General features: G+C 46.9%; 1 protein-coding gene across 1 annotated transcript in view; it reads right to left on the bottom strand.

Moving 5' to 3' along the window:
- Positions 1-18,643, bottom strand: part of ABCC9 (ATP binding cassette subfamily C member 9) — an 80,964-nt gene that overhangs the window by 20,845 nt on the left and 41,476 nt on the right. Inside the window, exons 18-28 of the mRNA XM_056845947.1 lie at positions 17,272-17,370; positions 15,701-15,785; positions 15,188-15,268; positions 11,952-12,089; positions 10,938-11,063; positions 10,299-10,395; positions 8,544-8,803; positions 5,368-5,516; positions 4,081-4,150; positions 2,974-3,131; positions 2,025-2,117 (exon numbers count right to left, since the gene is read on the bottom strand). Of these exons, the coding sequence (XP_056701925.1) occupies positions 2,025-2,117; positions 2,974-3,131; positions 4,081-4,150; positions 5,368-5,516; positions 8,544-8,803; positions 10,299-10,395; positions 10,938-11,063; positions 11,952-12,089; positions 15,188-15,268; positions 15,701-15,785; positions 17,272-17,370 (1,356 nt within the window). The remainder of the gene's footprint in view (positions 1-2,024; positions 2,118-2,973; positions 3,132-4,080; positions 4,151-5,367; positions 5,517-8,543; positions 8,804-10,298; positions 10,396-10,937; positions 11,064-11,951; positions 12,090-15,187; positions 15,269-15,700; positions 15,786-17,271; positions 17,371-18,643) is intronic.

Raw genomic sequence — 18,643 nt, 5'->3', positions numbered from 1 at the left:
AAACATAATTCCTCAAGATCATGGGGGGAGCCAGGATTTCCATGTTTCAGCTAAAATTCCACAGGAGATGCTACCAGACCAACAACGCTCTTTTGGACAGTCTTCTCCGCACTGCTCATGGGCTCATCAGCCTTCAGTAGTAGCTAGGCTTTATACATAACTTCTACTCCCCATCCCACCCCACGAGCCAGCTCAAACCAATTTCATCATCCGGACATTTCTCAGCTAGGGGGAGGGGGAAGAGTTCAGCTTGAACTGCAGAGCTGATGCGACAGAGATGTTTAGAAAGTTGTAAGTGCCAGCAGAAGGCCAGCTGCCGTTGTGTACATGTCAGGGCTGTGCTTCTGGGCTGGTGGAAACAAACAGACGGCTCTTGGCTGGTTTATTATGCATTGCAAGAATACGGGGCTTGCGGCTCATCTTGTTTAATTTTCTGGTGATTGGCTTTTTTGTGCATGTGACCAGGGATCCGTTTAACGATCAGAAATGTTTTTGCAATAAACAAGGGATGAGATAAGATCCCTAGGGTTGCCAGGTCCCTCTTTGCCACTGGCGGGAGGTTTTGAGGGGCGGAGCCTGAGGAGGGCAGGGTTTGGGAAGGGGAGGGACTTCAATGCCATAGCATCCAATGGCCAAAGCGGCCATTTCCTCCAGGTGGACTGATCTCTATTGGCAGAGGATCAGTTGTAATAGCAGAGGATCTCCAGCTAGTACCTGGAGGTTGGCAACCCTATCGGAGGCCCTGTTCCGGGTGCTTCCACCTTTGGAGATTAGTCAGGTGGCAAGCTGGGAGAGGGCCTTCTCGCTCATGACACCAAAGCCCTTCTGATACCATCTTCCTTCACCAGGTGAAGGCTTTTTTGCTTCGATTGGCATTCCCTCAATGATCCCTCCTTCTTAACCAATGTTTTAATTGCTGTTTTTATGTCTTATGTGTGTCTTAACTCTGTTTTTTACTTGTTCTAATGACGTGTGTTTGGGAGGGGAGTTGGTTTTAATGGTTTTACAGTGGGGTGGTATCATATATGTGTTAACTTGTCAGCTGCCTTGGTGGTTCTTGGAAAGGCATAAAGACGAGATACAAATATAGTAAATCAATAAATACTGCCTTTCTCGTGCCACTTTCAACTCTCCGTAAAACACCCCCCAAAACAATAATCAATTTCTAGCCTTGTTCTGATTCCCTTTGGCAGCTACGTTTCTACCTTTCCCCCCTCCTCCTAATGGAAACTCTGACACGCTCAGTCTTCCCTCTTTTCATCCTCTTCCAGCTGCTCTTCTGCACATTCCTAGGCTTTCATCCTGTCAGGCAAAGAGCCGAAATCCCAGTCTAATTGGAGCGAGCAACTGTGCGGTTAGGTGGCGGAGGGAGTTCATTACGTTACTGCTCCATGGGTACATAATGAACTCGGAAGTGCTTACCCAGGGGGCTGTGGTTTTCTAACAAAGCCCTGTAAAGGCAGAAAGCTGCTAAGAGGCAGGAAAAGGAGGAAAGAAATGGTGTTGGTGTTTGTGTAGCAAAACAGCTGCAGAGTTACCAAAGAAGTCCAGAGTCAGACAGAAGGGGCATAAGATTTTTTTCCAGAATGGATTTTGAAATTGCAAGCATTTGCAACAATGGCAAGACTAACAAATTTACTTCAAAGAAAATTGACAGACAACTTAAACAGAGATGGCAACCATTTTATGACAGATATGTTTGAGAGAGAGTCAACCTTGAGCTGGCTGCCTGAAACTGACTCCCGTTGGGATCGAACTCAGGTAGTGAGCAGAGCTTGGACTGCAGTACTGCAGCTTACCAGAAAATCAATTTACTTTTTTTTTTAAAGATTGTTTTATAAGGTTGCTTAGCAGGGTTGCCAGCCCTCTACTTGCAGTCCCAACCCAGAGCTGGCAACCCTAGACCCAAGATGCAGGTTAAACCAAGGAAACACATTATCAGGCGCTATAGCCCCCATAGGTGCCATGTGGGGAATCAGCGTCACGTCTAACATAAAATCAAAGAGAAGTCCACAAGAACAAACCGGAATGCTCTAATGGTAGTGAGGCCTTCTGCTGTTTCTGAGAAGTGGCAGAGGAGAGGCAACTGGGTGCTATCGTCAAGCTCCTGAAGGTCCCTATGGCCAAAGAACAGAAGGCAAGGAGTAAGTAGAAGAAGAAGAGTTGGTTTTTATATGCCGACTTTCTTCACCATTTATGAGAGACTCAAACCGGCTTACAATCACCTTCCCTTCTCCTCCTCACAACCGGCACCCTGTGAGGTAGGTGGGGCTGAGAGACCTGTGACTAGCCCAAGGTCACCCAGCTGGCTTCACATGAAGGAGTGGGGAAACCAATCCAGTTCCCCAGATTAGCCTCTGCCGCTCATGTGGAGGAGTGGGGAATCAAACCCGGTTCTCCAGATCAGACTCCACCGCTCCAAGTAGCAAAACAAATATCCGAAAACAGCAGTTTACAGCAAAGAGAGGCCCTTATTTTAAGCTTGTTTGTCGGAATCTGCTTTCTCTAAAAAGAGAAATTGGTGATAGCAATCAACATCAGAGTGGTAATGGGATCAGTTGATAGGCATTGACTGGAAAGACACACGAACTCATGAAGCTGCCTTATATTGAATCAGACCCTTGGTCAGACCCTTGGTCCATCAGAGTCATTGTTGTCTACGCAGACCGGCAGCAGCTCTCCAGGGACTCAGGCTGGAGTCTTTCACGTCATCGGCTTGCCTAGACCCTTTCACTGGAGATGCCGGGGATCAAACCTGGGACCTTCTGCATGCCAAGCCGATGCTCTACCACTGAGCCACAGCCCTTCCCTATGGCTTTCCAGGGTCTCAGGCAGAGGTCTTTCCCATCACCAACTTTCCTCGTCCCTTTAACTGGAGATGCCGGGGATCTAACCTGGGATCTTCTGCATGCCAAGCAGATGCTCTTCCACTGAGCCACGGCCTCTCCCCATTCGGCACGTTGGAATACTCACTTGGATGCAACTCGGAAGTATTTCTGGATGAAATAAAAGGCGATTCCAAGGGGCACGAGAGCAAGCAGGAAGAAAGGCGTGGCGTACGAAATCATCCCAATAGCAGACAGGCAGAGCAAGGTGGACCGCGTGAGCGACTCCAAAGTCGGAGGGATGTGCTGTGGCAAAGAAGGATGCAAATGTTGTATTGGGACGAACATTCTGAGAACGAATGTTTCGGCCAGCAAAGGTACATTTCCCCTGACCTCTTCTTAATTTATATTCACTTAGACAACATGGTTGAGTAGATCCATTGTCCAAAATCATCCACCATTTAAGAATGCCATCCTTCTGGCTGAACTCGATGGGCAACGGCTTTGAAATATTTGCATGCCGCTTTTCCAAGGCTCAAGACAGCTTGCCGTCACACATGCGAAACGAACCAAAACAATATCAAACTATAGTAAAAAAAGTAACTGATAAAAATTATTAGAAGGAAGCGAGATGTTTAGGGAATAGAAGCATCAGCGTGAAGAAGAAGAAGAAGAGTTGGTTTTTATATGCCAACTTTCTCAACCACTTAAGGGAGACTCAAACCGGCTTACAATCACCTTCCCTTCTCCTCCCCACAACAGACATCCTGTGAGGTAGGTGAAGCTAAGATAATGTGACTTGCCCAAGGTCACCCAGCTGGCTTTGTGTGTAGGAGTGGGGAAACCAATCCAGTTCCCCAGATTAGCCTCTGCCGCTCATGTGGAGGAGTGGGGAATCAAACCCGGTTCTCCAGATCAGAGTCCACCACTCCAAACCACCGTTCTTAACCACTACACCACGCTGGCTGAAGAAGTGCTTAAAGCGTCAAACCGGGACTGGGGGGAGTGGACCTGGGTTCAAGCCCTGCACTATCTCCATTACAGTCAGTATTCAAACACTTCAATTTTACATCTTTCTTTGTAATTGTCGTGTTGATGCTCTCACTAGAATTCTGTGGAGTCTTTGAAATTTCCATTTCATTCACAGGGAGCCTATCCAAACAGATAGGAAACAAAACTCCAAATTATGCTGTACGGTAGATCTGTGAATCCTGCAAAAAAAAAAAAAAAAAAAAAACGACATCACCGGGCTCACCTGATCGATTATATTTGTGTCTGCAGAAAAGCGATTGAGAATCAGCCCCAAGGGTGTTGTGTCAAAGAATCTGTCAGATGCAGAAAACAAAACAAAAAAAGGGAAATCTTGTTTATTTTATTTATAGTCTTCTTTTCTCACTGAGACTCAAGCCATGTTGCACAGCATAAGACATTATGCGTAATGTGTCATAAGAACATAAGAAGAGCCCTGATGGGTCATACTAGTGATCATGTCCAGCATTCTGTCTCATCCAGTGGCCAATAGGGTTGCCAGATACCAAGCAATGGTGGGCAATTGCTCACCAATTAAGGCCAGCAGGGGGAAATAGGCCCACTGAAGGGGGGTGATTAACATCACTTCGGGGGTAAACCCAGAAGTGACGGGGGAGCTCTAGCACATTCCCCCAAGGAATGTGCTACAGCGTCCCCATCACTTCTGGGTTTACCCCAGAGGTGATGTTATTGTGCTAATCATACCCCAGCCCCACCGCAATGAAGCTCCTGCCGGTGGCAAAAGGGGACCTGTCAACCGTAGTGGCCAACCAGTTACTATGGACGCCTACAACAGGTCACAAAGGCCGAGGCCTTCCCCTGATGTTGCCTCCTGGAACTGGTATCCGGAGGATGACTACATCTGAATGGGGAGGTTCCCTTTAGTCACCATGGCTAGAGACCACTGATAGTCCTGTCCAACAGGAATCTGTCTAATCCCCTTATAAAGCTGTCTATGACTGTGGCCATCACTACATCCTCTGGCGGGGAATTCCACATTTTAATCACCCTCTGTGTAAAGAAGTATTCCCTTTTGTTCATCTATTATTCTTCTAATCTATGTGTATCAGTTAAAACACTTCCACCCTGGCTTTCTCCTTATGACCAGGATCCAAGGTGAACACATGAAACTGCCTTATATGGAGTCAGACTACGGGTCTTTCAATTATTGTCTACTCAGATGGGCAGCAGCTCTCCTGGGTCTCAAGCGGAGGTCTTTCACATCCCCTGCTACCTGACCCCTTTTCAATTGGAAATGCCGGGGACTGAACTGGTGACGTTCTGCATGCAAATCAGATGCTCTACCACTGAGCTACGGCCTTTCCCCAGATTGGAGGTAGCTTGAACCTCCAAGCATCACCCCTTAGCTCCCAGGTTCCACACCCTGCATCTCAGGCTCCAAATTTCAGGAGACTCCGATGGCCCTGTGGTTGATCTACAAGTGTTGAACGCATGCGTTAAATGAGGTACTAAATGCAAATTACCATAGCCACCCATTTCATTCTGGCTGTACCTGATTGGGCCAAGGATGATCTTGTTGAGGAGATTGTGGTGAAGGTTCTTGGCTGCCATGAGACCCATCCACTCGACGGTCAAGGAGGTGACGAGACAAAGGACGATCCCCGCAGCGCTAAGGGCGCTGAATACGGCTATGTAGCAATTCTGTTAAAATGACAAGAAACATATTTCTGATCCTGGGAAAGAGACCTTTTATTTTCCTTTGGTTATGAAACACCCTCAACGGGATGACACTGACATTTCTAGTGTGGAACAGCTGGCGTGTCATAGTGTGTCATAGCTCCAGAAGACTTCCATTGTAGTAGTCCATGAACTTCCTGTCTCAATTAGTACAGTGTTTGCATAGCACCGTGGGAAAAAAATGAAATTTGTTGACTGTAACCCAATTTTGTAATCTGTTCTTTATGTCTGTGGGAGCTGGGGTTGTCAAATCTGGATTGGGAAATCCCTGGAGATTTTGGGGGTGGAGCCTTGCATTCCCTCATGAGCCTGCTGTCACAGAATCATAGAGTTGGAAGGGACCACCAGGGTCATCTAGTCCAACTCCCTGTACAATGCAGGAAATTCACAACTACCTTCCCTACACACATCCCAGTGATCCCTACCCCATGCCCAGAAGATAGCCAAGATGCCTTCCCTCTCATCATCTGCTTAAGGTCATAGAATCAGCATTGCTGACAGATGGCCATCTAGCCTCTGCTTAAAAACCTCCAGGGAAGGAGCACTTACCACCTCACGAGGAATTATGTTCCACTGAGGAACCACTCTAAGTATTAGAAAATTCTTCCTAATATCTAGACAGAACCTCTTATGATTTAATTGCAACCCATTGGTTCTGGTCTGAACATCTGGGGCAACAGAAAACAACTTGTTACGCTCCTCTATATGACAGCCCTTCAAGTACTTGAAGATGGTTATCATATCCCCCCTCATTTGTCTCCTCTTCAGGCTAAACATACCCAGCTCCTTCAACCTTTCCTCATAGGACTTGGTCTCCGGACCCCTCACCATCTTTCATGCTTCCTCTACCAACTATGTGGAGGAGGGATCCTTTTGCTGATCTCACACATGAGCACAGATTACATTCAAAAGAAGAATGATTGGCTGGCCTAGAGTGGACAATTAAAATAATTAGAATCACTACATAATGGCAGATTCTGCTAAGGGGTATTTGTATCCGAGAGGCTGTCAGCATACAGAATGTCATAATCGTATTGCACAGCAGATCCAGGGAACAGCAAACCGTAACATCATACACCATATAATTAATAATAATAATTAACTGCTGCTGAGTTGCAACTTACTTATGGCAACCCCATGAAGTCCCCACCTCATGGGGTTATCTTTCTTTCTTTCCCCTGTTCTTAGACCAAGGTCTTGAACAATAAAACCATAAAACGTAAATAAGACCCATCTCTAAAATCACCTCCCTTCAACTCTTCTCTGCAGCCTCCAAAAAATGAGCAACAAAATAAGTACGCTGAGGATCAGAGTCCTCTAAGAGGAACTGAACCTTTAGTTTTCTGTTGCCCAAGAAGGTCGGACCAGAACCAACGGGTTGAAATTAAATCAAAAGAGTTTCTGTCTAGACATTAGGAAGAATTTTCTAACAGTCAGAGCGGTTCCTCAGTGGAACAGGCTTCCTCGGGAGGTGGTAAGTTCTCCTTCTATGGAGGTTTTTAAGAAGAGGTTAGATGGCCATCTGTCAGCAATGCTGATTCTGTGACCTTAGGCAAATGATGAGAGGGAAGGCATCTTGGCCATCTTCTGGTCACTGGGGGTGTGAGTGGGGAGGTAGTTGTGCATTTCCTGCATTGTGCAGGGGGTTGGACTAGATGACCCTGGTGGTCCCTTCCAACTCTATGATTCTATGCTTGAGAAAACACAGAGCCTTATCAAGGAAATATATGAGCAGAGGTGATTTACCATTGCCTTCCTCTGCCTAGCAACCTGGCTTTCTCAGTTGTCTCCCATCCTGACCATGGTTGTATCTGCTTAGGTTCCATGCTCTGACAAGCAGACTAGTCTGGGCTATTCAGGCTGCTATGCACACCATGTAGGGAAGGCAAAATGGTGCACCTGCATGAGTAAACCAGCTGCTGGACTTCGGCTTGGCTTCCCAAGACAGAAAAAAAAATCTCCGTACATGTAAGCTAACACATCAGGAAGAAGACTAGACTACAATGCTTCTTATTTAATGCTCGGGGTTTTTTTTAATCTACGAACAGAGAAACATTCAGTCACAAATTCTCCCACTGATAAGCTACCCTCAAGGAATAGTTTTACCACTTCATCTATGAAACACGCTCCGCATATCATTGTTGTATGAATTGGAGGACTCTCTCAATGCTCAGCAAAATGAGAAACCTGTCTAGGTTTGACTGTACTTGGTGGTGAAAAGTGCTGTCAAGTAGGTAAAGGTCCCCTGTGCAAGCACCGGGTCATTCCTGACCCATGGGGTGACGTCACATCCCAACATTTACTAGGCAAACTTTGTTTATGGGGTGGTTTGCCAGTGCCTTCCCCAGTCATTCTCCCTTTACCCCCAGCAAGCTGGGCACTCATTTTACCGACCTCGGAAGGATGGAAGGCTGAGTCAATCTTGAGCCGGCTACTTGAAACCAACTTCAGTTGGGATCGAACTCAAGTCATGAGCGGAGCTTGGACTGCAGTACTGCAGCTTACCACTCTGCACCTCGGTAGCAGCTGATTTATGTTAACTCCTCATGGGGCTTTCAAGGCAAGGGACAAATGGAGGAGTTTGTCTTTGCCTGCCTCTGCGTGGCAAGTAGCAGCTGATTTATGTTAACTCCTCATGGGGCTTTCAAGGCAAGGGACAAATGGAGGAGTTTGTCTTTGCCTGCCTCTGCGTGGCAACCCTGGACTTCCTTGGTGGTCTCCCAGGACTTCCCTGGTGGTCATCCATCCCAATAATAACCAGGGTTGACCCTGCTTAGCTTCTAAGATCTAATAAGATCAAGCTAGCCTGTACTTAAAGTACCAATGTAAAGACCTATGGGTGACAGCTTGATTGGAAAGTAGACCTGGCAGATAAGATCCTCATGGAACAACATCATTTCCAAGTCCATCCCCTTTTAATAAGTGTTTTGCAGCTCTGAGTTCCAGTCCTTGACTACAAAGTCAAACCGTTACTTTTTGGCAAACCGTTACCTTGCTGTCTTCGATGGAATCTTCTATAGAACAAAAAGTCTGGGTTTGGGTCTGGTTTTGGTTCTTTGATGTCCATTGGGCCAGCCAATAGTCGATGGCAACGATGACCGAATGCTTCAACAGTTTGGAAATGATCATCAGGAAGAGTAAGAAAAATCCTCCGGAAGTGAGATAGCGCCAGCAGGTTTTCCAAGGCATCTTTGTCCTGAGGCGCATCACGGTAGACATGGTATCATCTTCGTCTTCCTCCTCTTCTTCCTCTGAGGGGTCACAAACGTAACTTAATCAGTTTGTCTGCCCTACATACCTTCGATCTGCAAACGACCCCTATAATATGAGAAGGTTTTCTCCTGTGCATGCTTAAATATGTTAAGGATCTACAAGCTGGTTCACACATGAATGTTCAGTGCTTGAAGACTGAAATATCTTGGGATGTCATGCATGTGTGAATGAGTCATTTCAAATGTAACACCTTAACCAGAATGTTCATCTCTTGCAGCTGCCATTTTTGTGCATGGTGGGGACCGAAATCAAAAGCATTCATGCATCTGTGAACCAATGGGAAACAGGAAAATCCAGCTGCAAATGATTGCTAAAGTGCATTCAAAGTTGTGAAACAGGAAAATCCAGATGTTAACGATTGCTAAATTGCAAAGTTCCGTGGAAGTGCATTATCCAACATCTGTGAAAGCAGCCTAAACGTGACGGCATCCAACCCGCAGATGCTGCCACCATTTTAACGACCTTTAAAAATGCTGTGAGGATGGAGTGGGCTAAGGCATTCTTCTTCTTGTTCCTCCCTCCTGCTAAAATGGCTGCACTTCCCATGGCCGTTTCTGCCCTTGAAAAGGCCTGCAGGGGGGACAAGAGCACCTCGGCCGGCTGCGCTGCAAGCCTGGATTGGGCCCTTGCGACATTTTTAAATCCTTTTAAAATGGCGGCGTCATCCACAGGTCAGACCCACAGATGTCTAGTTTGGCCCTAAACCAGAGTTTAACCCCAGTTTAGAATTCCAGTTCTTGGGGCTGGGCAAACGAACACTAGTTAATTTACACACGTGCAACAGTTAAGTCGCAGATAAACCTGGGTTAGTTTCCCCACACAGTTCCCTGTCTGAGAATGGAGGGGAAGAAGAGGAAGAGGAAGAGGAATAAGAGTTGGTTTTTATATGCCAACTGCCTCTACCACTTAAGGGAGACTCAAACCAGCTTACAATCACCTTCCCTTCCCCTCCCCACAACAGACACCCTGTGAGGTAGGTGGGGCTGACAGAGTGTGACTAGCCCAAGGTCACCTAGCTGGCTTCATGTGCAGGAGTGGGGAAACAAGTCCAGTTCACCAGATTAGCCTCCACTGCTCATGCAGAGGAGTGGGGAATCATAGAATCACAGAATCATAGAGTTGGAAGGGACCACCAGGGTCATCAAGTCCAACCCCCTGCACAATGCAGGAAATTCACAACTACCTCCCCCCACACACCTAGTGACCAGAGATGGCTAAGATGCCCTCCCTCTCATCATCTGCCTAAGGTCACAGAATCAGCATTGCTGACAGATGGCCATCTAACATGTCAAACCTGGTTCTCCAGATCAGAGTCCACTGCTTCAGACCACCGCTCTTCACCACTACACCATGCTGGCTAATTGTACCCAAGACCCAGAAACAAGCCGGGTTCCTGAACAGTTTTCCTGCACTGTGGCTAAGAGTGACATTTGGACACATTCTGAGTGAATAAAGACTATGTCTCACCCTCACCTTCATCCTCGTCCTCCAGCTGTGCCTTGGACTCCCTTGGGTACATGGCTCTGCGAAGAGTCTTCCTTTCCAGAGTCGTTTGGTCAGCTTCCATATCCTGCCACCCAAATTGTAAACTTTCAGAGTTTTGGAACAAACAGTTTGGTTGCTACAAACTGGGTGGCGCCTTGTACCTGACTGGTGGTAGAAAGTAGGGTTGCCAACCTCCAGATACTAGTTGGAGATCTCCTGCTATTACATCTGATCTCCAGCCGATAGAGATCAGTTCCCCTGGAGAAAATGGCTGCTTTGGCAATTGGGCTCTATGGCATTGAAGTTCCTCCCCTCCCAAAACCCCGCCCTCCTCAGGCTACGCCCCAAATAACCTCCCACCGGTGGCAAAGAGGGACCTGGCAAACCCTAGTAGAAAGTGCTGTCAAGTGACAGCTGACTAATGGGGACCCCCCAAGGGGTTTTCAAGGCAAGAGACAATCTTTGAACCTTCACCAAAGAGTTTCTACCCTTCTTGAAATTAGATTCCCAGAGAAAGAAGGGAAGTGTTAGGGTTAGCTACTTTTAGGAGAAAAGCTGTCACCCCTTAGTACATGATACACTAAGTATGAATTTAAAAAGCTTGACTTGCTGGTAGTTTGAAGTTACCTTTTCTAATTCCTGATCTTGGCGATTCATCAGAGTTTTCCAGTGTTCATACAGCTCGACGTCATTGTTTTGAATGTCCTTCAGTGTCCCTTCTCTAAGTACAGTGCCATCCTTCATGGCGATGATCTGCAAAGGAGGAGAACCAAGGGAGCTAGCTCACAATAACACACAGTTACTCACTTGCTTAGAAATCTGGCAAAGCCACAAAGATGTGGCAATAACCATTGCCTTAGGCCTTTGATGCATGGCTGGTTGTTAGGTCAGATTATGCATCCTCCTTATCTAGCTCTCAGACTCCAAAACTGACTACCCCGATGCCCATACACATCTTGCATGGAGGGCATGAAGCTGTCTGCTTAGCTGTGTATCCCCAGTGTCTAAGGGTGATTGAAGCAGTACATTTTACTTGTGTTTGCTCCTTGTTCTTTTTTACTTTGCTGAGACCTCTTCTCAAAGGCATCTCTGGCCTTTGATGCATGGCTGTTTCCCTCGCTGTCACCCCTCCAACGACTTTGGGTCTTTGTTTCGATTATGCATGCCATTTCCGACCATCAGAGGTCGCCTCGCTCTCCCCCTGCATTTCCCCACATTTAGTCTGAGTTTTCAAATTCGAGATAAAGCAGGTCCCTGAAAACGCGAGCAAAACGTGGAGAAATGCAGGGGGAGAGCGAGGCGACCTCTGATGGTCGGAAAAGGCATGCATAATCACAACAAAGGCCCGAAGTCGTCAGAGGGGTGACAGAGCCAGGCATAGAAGGCCAGATATGCCTTTGGGAAGAGGTCTCAGCAAAGTCAAAAAGAACAAGAAGCAAACACAAGTAAAATATACTGCTTCGATCACCCTTAGACACTGGGGATACACAGCTAAGCAAGACAGTTTCATGCCCTTCATGCAAGATAAATATGGGCATCGGGGTAGTCAGTTTTGGAGTCAGAGCTAGATAAGGAGGATGCCTAATCTGACCTAACAAAGCAGTTCTGCAATATGGTGAAAAAAAGTAGATTCTCCCTTACCCAATCTGCATGTGGCAGGTACTGCAATTTATGAGTCACTAACACAAGAGTCCTTTTGTCATCCTTGAGGAACTTCAGGATACCTTCTTGCATCAGGTGATCGCTCAGATGAATGTCCAAAGCAGAAAATGGGTCATCCTGAAACGGCATCGATGGGAAAAGAACATTAAGGACAAGGTATCATTGTTCAAAAAGCAGCATCTCACAAAAGGGGAACAGCGACCATCAAATACCCAGGTTTAGGTGTTCACTTGCAGCATGAATCTTGGGAATGCCATGGCAGGGACTGAATCCCCTAGGCTGACATATATTGCTGATGTTGCCACTAGGGCTGTCGATTCGGTTCGACCCGAACCGAAAAACAGCTGAATTTCCCCTGTTTCGGCGGTTTTTAGTTCGGGACGAACCAAACTCAAAAATGGCGGGAAACCGGGGGAGCCGAATTCAGCGAGTTCGGGAGTTCACGAATAAATCAGGCAAATTCGGGGCCGTCAGTAAGCAGCATTCTCCTCCCCCGGCCAATCGGTGACCAAGCTGGGTCTTCTTCTGGCCAATCAGTCAGGATTGAGTACTGGAGGAATCAGCTGATGCGCGGCCGGGCCGGGGGGAGAGAGAGAGAGTGAGAGAAATCCTCGTGTGTGTGGGGGGGTGCTTGTGCACATTCGCTCTTTTCCATGGCTTCAGGGGGCGCATTTTGGGGGGTACAGACCCCAAACTTTCAGTGGAGCTTCAGACAAGCCTTCTTAAGAGACCCCCCAAGTTTTGTAGACTTTGGATCAGGGGGTCCCGAGATATGGGCTCCACCCCTTTTCCCTCCCCCTTTTCCATTTCCGTTGCTGCAGTGGGTGCTTTTTTGGGGGTGCAGCCCCCAAACCTTCAGGATATCTTCAGATGAGCCTTCTTAAGAGACCCCCCAAGTTTTGTAAAGATGGGTTCAGTGGGGGCAGAAATATCGGCTCCCCCCTTTTCTCTTTCCGTGGCTGCAGGGGGCGCATTTTTGGGGGTACAGACCCCAAACTTTCAGCGGAGCTTCAGACAAGCCTTCTTAAGAGACCCCCCAAGTTTTGTAAACATTGGGTCAGGGCCCCCCGAGATATGGGCTTTCCCCTTTTCCCTATTGGGATGAATGGATCACCCGATCCTGTATGCATCTCCAGAGCAAAACGTCCCATGCTTAAATGGAATCATCTTGGATTACCCAGTCCTCCTCCCAGCCCCTCCTGATGGAACAGAAGACAGCCACAGTAAGACCCCTTTGGGGGCTTTAATCTATACTTTTTCTCCTGTGTGTGTGTGTGTGGGGGGAAAGCAGAGTCTGTGTGTGGGGGGGGGAGGGAGCAGTTTCTGTGGGTGGGGGGGAAGCCAAAGGGGGCTTTCGCCTGTTCTGCCTGGGGGTGTGTGCCCCCTCGAGTCTCTCTCTCCCTGGTTTGACGGGGGGCTTCAGTGTCCTCAGGTTTTCCCTCATTCATAAGATCGGTTAGGTCTATTTTGATGCTTGCTCAAAACTGGTTTTCAAATGGTGATTTAAGGAATGCATTTGCCTGGTCCCAAGTCCGATGCAAAAGGGGAAATTCCACCCCTCCTGCTCCTTATGCATAGCTAGCTGCCTCTGTCCCTTACCATGCTTTGCACGGTTGCAAAGGTGTTGCTTTGCAGGGTTGTGTTGCTTTGCAATTGTGTTGCTTTGCAGTTGTGTTGCTTTGCAAACTTCCCAGATGTTTGTCGGGGCTGGGAGCTTTGTGCGTGGGCGGCAAGCTCTGCTCAGAGATGCACATTAAGGGTGGGGGGACCTCTTTCGGGGCCCATATCTCAGCCCCCCCTGACCCAATCTTTACAAAACTTGGGGGGTCTGGCAAGAAGGGTCCTTTGAAGCTCCGCTGAAAGTTTGGGACCTCTACCCCCAAAAATGCCCCCCAGAGCCGCGGAAAGGCGCGGTTGTATTTTTAATGGCTTTACTCAGCCGAATTTTTTCCCCGAACTTTGAATTCCCGCCGAATTGCACGGACCCCAAGTGGGGGAGTTCGGACTTCGGCATATCCCGAATCTAAACAGGCTGAATTCAGCCGAATCCAAACTATACCGAATTTTTTTTAATTCAACAGCCCTAGTTGCCACCACACACTTGGATCTACTGGCCCAACCCACTCTAGGCTATATCCAGGGTTCAGGTATTTTGGGATATTCAGGGGACAAGTTCATGGATTTTAGTGCCAGGCTGCAACAGCTCTGCCTTAATGCACAGGTCACTTTGGGTTGGATGCTAGGACTTCCTTCAGCCAGGTCTTCCTCCCATAGAGAACATTCATCAAAGGAACTTTTAGAAGAAAGGTCATAGGATACAACTAGGCAGAAGGATCCCATTGACCTTTACTGGTGGTGGAAGGTGCCATTAGGTCACAGCTAACCTATGGAGACACCGTAGGGTTTTTAAGGCAAGAGATGAACAGAGGCAAACACACATGGACACATGAAGCTGCCTTCTACTGAATCAGACCCTGGGTCCATCAAAGTCAGGATTGTCTACTCAGACTAGTAGTGGCTCTCCAGGGTTTCAGGCAGAGGTCTTTCACATCACCTACTTGCCTAGTCCCTTTACCCGGAGATGCCGGGGATTGAACCTGGGACCTTCTGCATGCCACGCAGATGCTCTACCACTGAGCCATGGCCCTTCCCCACCACTGAGCCACAGCCCCTCCTCTAGATGGCTTATATGGCCCCTTACAACTCTATGATTCTATGACACCATTGCCAGTCTCTGCATTGTGACCCTGGACTTCCTTGGTGGTCTCCTATCCAAGTACTACAGGGCCCACCCTGCTTAGCTTCTGAGATCTGACAAGATTGGGCTAGCCTGGACCACCCACAGTGCAAATTTCCATGAGACCCAACTTTCAAGACAGCAACCCAATCCCATGCACTCCAATGCCAAAAGCACGTAGCGGGTTGTCTCTGTGGGTATCCATTCTGCTAGTGGAGACTCTTTCCTCCAGTGGAAGAAGCATCCCCAGAGGCAAGTGGAAGACCCTCAGGGGAAAGGGAAGCATTAGTGGAAGGCTTCTTCTCCCTGAGGAAAGAGCTTCTGCTAGGAGAACGGATTCATGGGATCCAACCCACTTTATTCCATGATGGGAATTGAATTATTACTTCCATGTATCCCAATAATTAAAGGTTGAAAACTTAAATGGTTAAAGAGAAAAGAGGCCATATGGCCGATGCCCGAAAAAGACAAATCTTACCAGGAAGACAAGGCTGGTGTTTTGGTAGAGTGCTCGTGCGACACAGATGCGTTGCCTTTGGCCTCCACTTAAGTTAATTCCCTATTGAATACAGCAAAGAATGAATGAATGAATGAATGAATGAATGAATGAATGAATGAATGAATGGATGGATGGATGGTTGGATGGTTGGATGGATTGATTAATGAATTGTTTATTATAGACCAGCACAATACATACAAACAGACAATCAATATCAGTGTCTCAAATAAACCCAACGGTTTTGCATGGACAAGACCTTAACCAAGTGAGTGAGAATGGACTTACCCCAGCCACAGTCATATGGAACGGGGACAAGACCATCCACTTAGTCAAGAGAGGAAGGTGGAAGCCACAAAAAAGTCAGTAAAGCCATTGGTGGCACTGTGGGTACTAAAGACCAGTGACCTCAAGATGGTATAACCACTCTAAGAAGCGTCATTTATGGGTCACCAGGACAAGACCATAACAATGATTTCCTTGTTCTTTATTTACCCTTTCTCCAATTTCTGTCTGATCCCCAAAAGGCAGGAGGTCAATATCGGGTTGCAGCGAGCAGGCATCTGTGACGGCTTTGTACCTGTCAGAGGAACAGGAGACACTTCTGATGCAAAAAAGGTACTGGATCTCGGGGGCACTATTGCTTTCCAGAATCTGATCCTGGGCAGGGGACAGTTGGAGGGGGCAGGAAATGATCAAACACAACTTAGTAACTGAAAACCATATAATCGGGTTGCTATGTCCCCCATGGCTGCCGGTGAAAGGTGGGGCAGTAAGGTTTCCAGATCCAGGTTAGGAAGCTCCTGGAGATTTGGGGATGGAGCCTGGGGAAAATGGGGCCTCAGTGCGGTATAATGCCATAGTCCATCCTCCAAAGCAGCCATTTTCTCCAGGGGAACTGATCTCTGTAGTCTGGAGATGAGCTGCAATTTCAGGGAATCCCCAGGTCCCACCAGGGGAATGGCTTAATAGGCCATTCTTAATGGAAAAAGGAGAAAAGAACAAGACAAATGAAATAAGAGCCATTATTCTTCTCTTGACAAAGTTGACAATGAGGAAATTGAAATTGTTCAAGACTTTCTATTCCTTGGCTCCACCATCATGATGCATACCTATTATCTCCAGGATCAGAGGAGCATGCCGAATATATTAGGTGCTGTGGAGCACAGGCAGGATGCTGCTGCTGCAGTCGTCTTGTTTGTGAGCTTCCTAGAGGCACCTAGTTGGCCACTGTGTGAACAGACTGCTGGACTTGATGGGCCTTGGTCTGATCCAGCAGGGCCTTGCTTATGTTCTTATGACTTTTAACCCTTTCCTCCTCTGCTGGTTTCTGCCATCTATCTTTGAACTTCTTTCACCCCTTCTGGGGAACACTATTGTTTTTTTTTTTTTAAATGTCATCAAGTCATAGCTGACTTAGGTGACCCCGTATGGTTTTTAAGGAAAAAGATGTTTGGAAGTGGTATGCCATTGCCTGCTTCCTGGTATTCCTTGGAGATCTCTTCCATCCAAATACTTGCCAGGGTTGAGGCTGAGAGTGTGTGACTGGCCCAAGGTCACCCAGCAAGTTTCATGGCAGAGTGGGGATTTGAACCTGGCTCTCCCAGATCCTAGTCTGACACCTTAACCACTACACCATGCTGGCTTTCAGGGAGCACTATAGGAACCTGTAAGTTTTCTCCAGCAGGAGTAACTGAACACGTAAGTAATTTGGGAGTGGCTTTCTCCAGGGAGAAAACAGTACAGGAGGACGGGGTTGAAGCTTTTCCCCTTGTCCCTATGCCATTCTTCTTGATAAAGCAACCCAAGAGGCTGCATTTGCAAAAGTAAAAAAATTGTTTAAAATGAACATGGAAGAAATCACGATGCATAGCAGAGCTCTTGGATCTAGGAAGATTTCCTAATACACTCCACCTCATCCTGTACAGAACACATCTTCTTGCCTTAAAAAAATTCCCTGCATTATATCTATCAACCTGGCTTGTCTATTCCCACTTGTCTTCCACCTTTACTCGAGAAGTTGGAATTCTGATAGCTGTCCAGAGCAAAGAGGAATTGTGCTTTACCTCTGCTTAATAAACGGGCTCCCAAAGGTAATGTTTTCCTCCACAGTGGCATTCAGGAGCCAGGGCTTCTGGGCTGCATAAGCCACTGCGTATCTGCTCCTGATGAAAGAAGAGCATACAAATGCATGATAAGTCATGAGAAACTGGCTTCTTCTGGCCAAGATGCACTGTGCTTGGTAAGAGACAAAAGCACACAAACAATTAGCAGGCGTCATAACCAAGGAGAAAAGGAAAAGGTTAGGTTAAAAGAAAACGCACTCTCTGCCTGAGTTTTCTCCCCCTTCCCCGGACTGAATAACGTTTATCTGCACTTTCTTCAAAGTACATAAAGACAACATGCAAGGGGGAGGGGAGGATCATGACCTCATCCTTAAACCTGGCATCCCTATCCCACCTCTGAACTCACTTATTGTGGGCACTGGAGGTAACATTGGGATGGATTATAAATGTGTGTAGCCGGATTGGCATTGGCCAGCCCCATCTGTATGAGATTTACCTACAAGGCAAATTTCCCACATTGATTCCTTCCTAGAGGCACCTGGTTGGCCACTGTGTGAACAGACTGCTTCACTCGAAGGGCCTTGGTCTGATCCAGCAGGGCTTTTCTTATGTTCTTAACACAGGCAGGATGGTGCTGCTGCAGTCGTCTTGGTTGTGGGCTTCCTAGAGGCACCTGGTTGGCTGCTGTATGAACAGACTACTGGACTTGATGGATCTTGGTCTGATCCAGCAGGTCTTTTCTTATGTTCTTGACTTGTCTGAGCATGCCATAGAAGATATTCTGAGGAATTTAATACTTTGTTAACTTGACAGCATTGGATGGATGACATACAATGGTAATTAGTATTTAACCAATGATGTTTTATGAGATTTTATATGGGAAGCCTGCCCAAGAAGTCAACAAGTCAAAGTATTCACATATCAAGGTTAAAAGGTCACTTTCAAAAGGTAAATTCAAATTCTCAAAATTTGAATGGTGTGTATGGTAGATTTGTTGCCCTTCCGAATATTTGTCGATATTTCATTCAGTTCTCATTGTTTTGGAAAGTACTATTCTCATTCATCAAATTAGATTCAGTGGTTGCGCTCTACAACTAAATGAAAAGAGATAAGGGTGCAATGAAAAATGGATTGTTGATTAGAAGCATATGAAGTAACCCTACCAGTTCTCACATTTTAGAAGTTTAGAAAGCTTAACATTTGGTTAAACTATGTTAATAGCTGCCCTTCAGTTATCAGGTGTCAGACAGTGGGCTGGATCTAACCCAATGGTTCCCAATCATTTCCACACGTGCTATGAATTGAAAGTTGAAATTAAATTTCAACTTAAGTTCGAGGAACATCTGTAAATTTGAATCACTTGGTTTTGGAA

This window comes from Euleptes europaea, chromosome 3, assembly GCF_029931775.1.
Source record: "Euleptes europaea isolate rEulEur1 chromosome 3, rEulEur1.hap1, whole genome shotgun sequence".
Lineage (NCBI taxonomy): Eukaryota > Metazoa > Chordata > Lepidosauria > Squamata > Sphaerodactylidae > Euleptes > Euleptes europaea.
This window is presented reverse-complemented; position numbering and strand designations above follow the sequence as displayed.